Consider the following 7495-nt stretch of genomic DNA (forward strand, 5'->3'; position numbering starts at 1 on the left):
TATGAGCTATTGACAAGTTGGTATTTTACTAATTTATCTCTTCTTTAATCTTAGATTATTGCTATTTTTTGATTGAGAAAATAATGCATTTGATGTCGTTTATTTTCATTTTACAGGTTTTATGTGATTTAGAAGTGATCGGGAAAGAAATCAAGTAAAGATAAGTAAAAAAAAAAAAGAAAATATCAAAAAGTAGCTAGAAATGCAAAAAGGGACCAAAATTAAATGCTGAAATTCAGGGACTGTTTTGATCATATCTTTATTTGAGAAGATTAGGAATCCATGGAAGCAAGACTTAGGGGGAAATCTTCATCTTTGGCATTCACACAAGTTTGGGTGCTAGGGTTCTTACATCACACTTTGGGGTTAAAGATTTGATTGAGCACTTTCTTGAACCTTTACTTCATTTATTTAATTTCTTGTTTTGTATTGAACATCTAAGTATGTAGTATTTATTTCTTCACCTGAATCTTGTTTATGGGAATATTCATGATTAAAGTTTGGATTAAAACTCTTATTTTGCCTATGTATTAAATGATTTTTATTTCTAATGAAGTATGTCTTTGTCTCTTTAATTAATTTTGTTCTTTAATGTTTCTTAAGGGATTAGCTAATTCTAGGATTCGGTCCTTTACTTCAATTTGAGCTCAGAAGAGAAAAATTAAAGTTGGGAAAGATTAATTAATAAGGATTTGGAGCTTTAAACCCCATCTAATAACTTAAGCTAGGAATAGAAAAGTTAACTTGAGATTCAATTGATTGCGCTTAATATCACACTCTAAGACTTGAAAAAGCTTAGAGAAAAATTCATTGATTTGGTTGGAAGACTTTTAATGAGATGTTAGAAATCATTACCTATTAACATAAACTCATTCTTAGTTGTAAAATCGTGAAATACATGAGACCGTTACTTGAGAGTAATTTCCCTTGTTTCCATGTTTGTGGCCATTGATCATTTTACTTACTTTCTAGGTTTTATATTTCCGTATTAGGGATAGTCATTTCAAAATCAAAATATTATCAAGTGTTTGGCTTAGCATAGAAAGTGATAATTCCTTCCTTGCTTGATTGCCTATTATATTGTTTCCTGTGGGATTCGACCCCGACTCATAGTTGGGTAAATTATATTGCATACGACCGTGTACACTTTCTCTTTGAGTAGTGGATTTGGATGTTATCAGCTATGTTTTTAAAATTTCTAATATACGAATCGAATACGGGTTGGCACATTTTAAATCAATTCGACCCGAAATCCGAAATATATGAATACATATAAAAAGTTACACTTTCATTTTTAGGTTATTCGACATTTGTTTGGAATTTCAGTTTACTTTGTTAAAATTTTCAGTTTATTTTGTTAATGCTTTGTTTAATGAACTTTCTTATACATTGGTTGATGAAGATTATGAACTAGGTGTTAGGTTTTTGCCTTTCAATTTATTAGACATTTACTTGGGATTTAAGTTTATTTTGTTAAAACTTTTGTCTAATAAACTTTAAGTATTAATTGGCTGATGAAGATTATGAATTAGGTGTTGGGATGTAGGTATGGTGCAGCAGTGATATAAGCATCTTAATAAGGCGTACAACCAGATCTGAAAATTAAAATATTTACCCGAACCAAACATCAAAAATTTGATCCGATACAAGGTTAACTTGGATGGGTTCGCATTGTATTTTATAAAATTCGAAATTCGAAATTATAATTCAAAATATGCTAAATCTGATTCGATCTGACCGATGAATAGACCTACCAAAAAGAAATCAAGTGTTCATTCAAATTCAACAGACGTAAAAAAAAAAAAAAAAATTAACGGAAGCAATATATAGTAGCTCATTTTTTTAAATTTATCTAATTTGTATAGAAAGTTATTCGACACTTATATCAATTTTAATAAGGGAAAAGGGTTAAAAATGCCCCTCTACTTTGAGAAAAGGGCTAAAAATATCCTCCGTTATAAATTTGGATAAAAAATACCCCTTCCACCATTAAAATTTTCAAATATACTCCTATCTTAACGGAAATCACTAAATCCCACAAAATAACCCGATTTTATTTTTAAACCCGATCCAACTACATAAAAAAACTCATATGCGACCAACTTATTCCCGAGTCCTGCATCTGGAGCTACTAGGCACAGGAGTGGATAACTCATATGAATTTTTTATTTAGTTGGGTCAGGTCTAAATGGAACGGGTTTTAAAATAAAATCGGGTTATTTTGAAATTTTCGTTAAGACAGAGGTATATTTGAAAACTTTAACGACGAGAGAGGTTTTTTTGACCTCAATTTATAATGGATGATTTTTTAACGAATTTTTTATTTGAAAAATAGTTTATTAAATACTTCGTTATCTTTAGGGCAATTATACCGTCGAGTAAATGAAATACAGCACATTGGTTTTAAAATTTTTTACTCAAAATAATTTTCGATCGGATTATTTACGGATAATTTTTCAAAAAAAATATAAAAATAATTCCGTATTATATTTAAAAAAAAATTATTTGAGGGTATGAAGAGTATTTTTTACCTCAATTTATAATGAATGATTTTTTTAGTCTTTTTCCCAAAGTAGAGGGGTATTTTCGACCCTTTTCCCTTTAAAAAATTTACTACAAATACACGTAAAACAATTAAGATAACCACGAACAGTAGGGAGACACACCCTTTCATATTTTGATTGTTAGGTTAAGAAAACGTGTCAAAAAGTGTTCACAGCTAGCATTGAGCTTTGCAAAAGCATGAGACAGCATAGCATACCCAAGTTAAAAGGTGTAAACACCGTGTGAAAGCCTAATGCCATTTCCGTAATTAAACATAACTATAGGCCCTATTTGTTTCCCAAAATCTTTTATATACGTACTTCTTTTTTTTTGTATGATGACAAACTATACAATACATAATTAAGCCCCTCAATTTTTGCAAAATTTCTCTATTCCCCCAATTGTAGCTTGCTAGATTTCTTATCTCCAAAAATCCAATTTTTTTTTCCAGATTATTAGTACTTTACAAACCCCAATTTATATCTTTCTTCACTGTTAAGTTTCTGCAATGGATGATGGCAAAGAGGTAAATAAAAAAGAAAAAAAGTTTAATGGTTTGTTCTTGTTTGTTTTTTGCTTTCTTGATTTTCTTGAGAATTTAGAGTTAGAAAACAGTTTCTTGAAGTTCATTATATGATCTTTGCTTCCATATTTTTGCATTTTTACATGAACAAGTCTAGCCCCTTTGCAAAGCTTTAAGTAAGCGTTTGGCCATGAAAATGAAATATTTTTTCACTTTATTTGGAATTTTAAAGTTGGAGTTGTCTTTGGTTATAGTTCTTGCAAAGAATATTTGATTGTTTTAACGTACTGAAAGTGAAAAAAGTGGAAACAGGGCTCAAGTGTTTTCCAACTTTAAGTTGTATTTGGATTTTTCATGTTCAAACGCTGATTTTTAAATAAAGTGAAAAATTCTCATGCCCAAACGGGTCCTTAAGTTTTACAGGGCTTCTTTTATTTTCTTATTTTTTCTGAACTGTTGTTTTCATTTTTTTGGATACCCTTTTGGGTATATATGAATCTTGAAGTTTGAAATTCTACTTCTTTACATCTTTGAATTATCTAATTGCATGAATATGTAGATTTTGCTGTTTTTTTTTTTTTGAAGTGTTTTTCTCTTTGAATCTTGAATGTATTAGTCCTCTTGAAAATCTCTTAGTAATTCTACTGTTTGAACTGTTCATTGTTGTAGTCAATCAAGAATTTGTTATTTTGGTCAATTTTAATCATGTTAACTAAAATATAATTGGGTACATAGTCAAAACTCTCAATTATTCTTCCTTCAGACTATTCTTTTGTGTTTTTACTTGTTATGGGTGTCATGATGAACCTCAGCTATTTCCATCTTTTTTTTTTTGATTGGTGGAACTGTTCTTTTAACTTTAAGATTAGTCAATCTTTCTAATTTTTTAGCTGTCACTGTTGAGCAACAGTTGTTTGAAAATGTTAGGTCAGTAGAAGGCAAAAAAGTTGTGTACCTAACAGTTGATATCTTCCAGTTGGGGCCAGTCTATTCATTTCTATTTATGTTAATATTTATTAAGTTAGGTAGTTTATTTTGTGGATCTATAAAGATAAATGTGCACCTGGTTATAGGAATGTGGTGACTTAATTAGTTTTCTGCTGTCCCTTTTTGTGGCAATAAATTTGAATGCCTTAGTTGAATATGAAGTCACTTCCTCTTAGATAAGCATAATTTATGGAAGATATCAGGTGAAGACTCAAGATTGTGTTTAAGGGTGTGTATGGTAAATAGGAAAATGTTTTCAAAAAATATTTTTCAATTTTCCCATGTTTGGTTGGTCAAAATTCTTGTGAAAACACTTTCTCTAGGAAAAAATGTTCCTTAAGAATGAGGAAAATGACTTCCCCAGTGGAAGTATAAAAATAAGTTTCATAAGTGGCATTTCATTCATCCTCAAGCACATCCAATCCCACCCTCCCCTCCCCCCCCCCCCCCCAACAAAAAAAAAAAAAAAACCACATAGCCCCCACCTCCATAGTGTTTGCCTAAATGTTGTATTAATGCTTTTGATACAATTTTTCTGCTTATTTATATAACACCAGAAACTAAATAAGAAAACCACCGGCCGGGGTCTATCGGAAACAGCCTCTCTACCCGTCAAAAGGTAGAGGTAAGGTCTGCGTACACCCTCCCTAGACCCCACGGGGTGGGATTATACTGGGTATGTTGTTGTTGTATTTATTTTTCAAGAAAACATTTTCCTTCATACCAAACACACCCTAAGTTAGTACTTAGTAGTTGCATTTATAAGGAATAAACTTGGAATTCTTTGTAAGTTTTAGAGGTTAATGGTTTTCTTTTTCTTCTTCACAATGTCTAGTGTTATTAAGTTGGGTGGCCAAAAACTATACTTATTCTTGAACTTTACTAAGTAAAGAAACAATTAGGAGAATTTTGGATTTATGTAAAAGAAACTATATTGTTGAATTGACTCATGTGAATCTATTTTAATGAACAGAAGAGTGCACCATGGCTATCAGTGCCACAATTTGGAGACTGGGATCAAAAGGGTGGTGTGATGCCAGACTACTCAATGGATTTCTCAAAGATAAGAGAGAATAGGAAACAGAACAAGAGGGATTTGTCAAGAGCCAGTCTTGGTAACGAGGAAGAACTTATTTCCTCAACTAATAGAAAATCAAATACTGGTCATTCAGCCCACAGTGATGATCTCCATTACCATCAAAACCACTCCCCAACTGTAAGTTCTTTAAATGCCAGTTCTCTCTTTTTACATTTGTACATTCCCATCTTAGTTTAAATGCTGAAAACGAAAGACTCTTGAAATTTGTGGCCTAAAAAGTCTTAAGACATTTGTGTAGCTATAAATCAAATGAGTATTTTGAAGTTAAATTGTTAGTAAATATAGAAACTGTGTCATTCTTTTGGGACTGGAAAAAAAGGAAAGAATGTTACATAAATTGAGATGGAGGGGGAGTAGTTTTTTTTTTTTAATACATTTGTACTTTCCCATTTGAGTTTAAATGCTGATAGAGTTACAGCAAAATGTTAGATAATTTTCTGAGAAAATATGGTATTGAATACATTGATCAGACAAGTAGTTGGCAGTTATTAAATAAAGAGTGTGACAAATAATATATAGTTGGATACATGTGGTGGGGCCATTGTGTTGCTGATTAGTAGGTTGCCTGCATGGACAACCCTATATTCTCATATAACTAAGTAATTTTCTAAAATAATACCAGCTCATGAGTATCTTCAGACAATGGAATAACAATTATTGTACAACCAAATATTGATTTGTATTTCTTATGAGCTTTAACATTGGGATAAGGATAGATGTGTTGGTTTTTTTTTTTCCTCCTTTGGCAAGGCTTGGTGTTGAAAAGTTGAGGCTATATTTAATAGGTGTATGCATTAACCAATTTCTGATGACTTTTGATGCATTAAAAGTTACTAATCTTGCAAACTCAAAACCAGTTGGAACTCTTAGTTGATTATTTTGTTCACTCTCCAAAAATGTTATTGCACCCATGTTAGATCGTCCAAAAATGCACTACTTCTGGAGGATCCAACATGCACTCGTCGACATTCTTGAAGAGTCCGGGCAATATAGGACTTGATACAAAAAGCAAAAGGCTCATTGATGGTTTAAATTGGGCACAAGTGTTGTTCCCATGTGATGTTCCACTCATTGATGTATGATGGAAAGTGGTCCTCCCAAAAGGACCAAAATCACATGAAAACTATAAACAAGTTGCAAGAAAGTGATGTTTCCCTAATTTGGAGATACCAATTTTTCTTGTCCAGAAAAATTCTTTAAGCAAAGCATTCCTGTTTTACTTGGCTGTGGAAGGTCTTAGAATGTTGGCCTTGTGTTGGAAACTATCAGTTCATATTTGAATACAACCTCTTCAAGACTTCCTAGTATAATAGGAATCTTAATTGTGTTCTAGAAATCGTGTTTGGTCATAAGTCATAACCTTTTTTGTGTCTAATATACAATTTTCCTGTGGACCCTTGTTAAATTGGAAAAGCATAGCAAAGTCTGAACATCTTGAAAAAAAATGAAACCTATATAGCAATAAGGGAGAGGAAAAAGATGTCTGAATACCTTGAAAAATCGCGGTATTGCTAATTTAATGTCTCTTAGTTGAATTGAAGTATTTTGATTGTTTGTGCTTCTTGTAAGCTTTTAACATATGGTAAAATATGCACCATTGTTACTATGATATTCATTGCATTTATTTTCTTTTATCTTTTTGGTTGACAGACAAGGAGAAGCATCTTCAGCTACTTCAACTGCTGTGTGAAAGCTTGAAGAAGCTCATTGGATTGTTTTTTTGCGTATTTTTCTAACTTCTCTCTGTAATGATAATGTTCCTTCCTCAATGTTCTGATGGAACTCTTCTAAGAAATAGGACCTATTCTGGCTTTTGAAGATCAGCAATTGCTTGTCAAGTAATACCATTTGTGAATGTTCATGGTGACTATATCCTTTTGTCCTCTTTTTCTTTAGGTATACCGACTTGAAAATCTCATTTTTAATAGGCAAATAATGTTAAAAAGATTTTGCAGATTGTTCAAATTATTTTTACTAGGCAAATAATGTTGAAAAGATTTTGCAGATTGTTGAAATTCTGAATTTAGGTTTGTAGGACCCTGGATTGAACACAACTGCAAGTGCATTGCCAACCATAAAAATCCCACCAGAAGGGACTTTTGCGTTTTCTGTGTTTGTCTATTTATGTACATATAGCAGGCTTTAAGATTCTTTTATAACGAAAACTTGGTGTCAACATGCTTTTTAGTCTCATTAAAAATGATCACACAATGGTCAAATTTGAATCCCATTACTACTACTACACCAACAATATACCCCGGGGTAGAGAGGTGGTTTTTGATGGACCCTCGGCAGAAGGACAGACAACTCAAGTGTGTAAACAGACAATGACAAAATACTAA

The 7495-nt window shown here is 31.9% G+C and overlaps 1 protein-coding gene across 1 annotated transcript; it reads left to right on the plus strand.

Annotated features, from left to right (window-relative positions):
- Positions 1 to 2869: 2869 nt before the first annotated feature.
- On the plus strand, positions 2870 to 7027 carry LOC132059412 (uncharacterized). The gene is made up of 3 exons (XM_059452026.1): positions 2870 to 3070; positions 5028 to 5270; positions 6804 to 7027. Exons 1-3 carry the CDS (start codon positions 3053 to 3055, stop codon positions 6849 to 6851), a joined length of 309 nt encoding a protein of 102 aa, XP_059308009.1. The 5' UTR covers positions 2870 to 3052; the 3' UTR covers positions 6852 to 7027.
- The last annotated feature ends 468 nt before the right edge of the window (positions 7028 to 7495 follow it).

This window comes from Lycium ferocissimum, chromosome 6 (assembly GCF_029784015.1).
Source record: "Lycium ferocissimum isolate CSIRO_LF1 chromosome 6, AGI_CSIRO_Lferr_CH_V1, whole genome shotgun sequence".
Taxonomy (NCBI): domain Eukaryota; kingdom Viridiplantae; phylum Streptophyta; class Magnoliopsida; order Solanales; family Solanaceae; genus Lycium; species Lycium ferocissimum.

What these genes read in the sequence shown, in the direction of transcription:
- LOC132059412 (XM_059452026.1), top strand. An exon ending in ATCAAAACCACTCCCCAACT is followed by an intron (nt 5,271 to 6,803) that starts GTAAGTTCTTTA and finishes TTTGGTTGACAG; the next exon opens with ACAAGGAGAAGCATCTTCAG.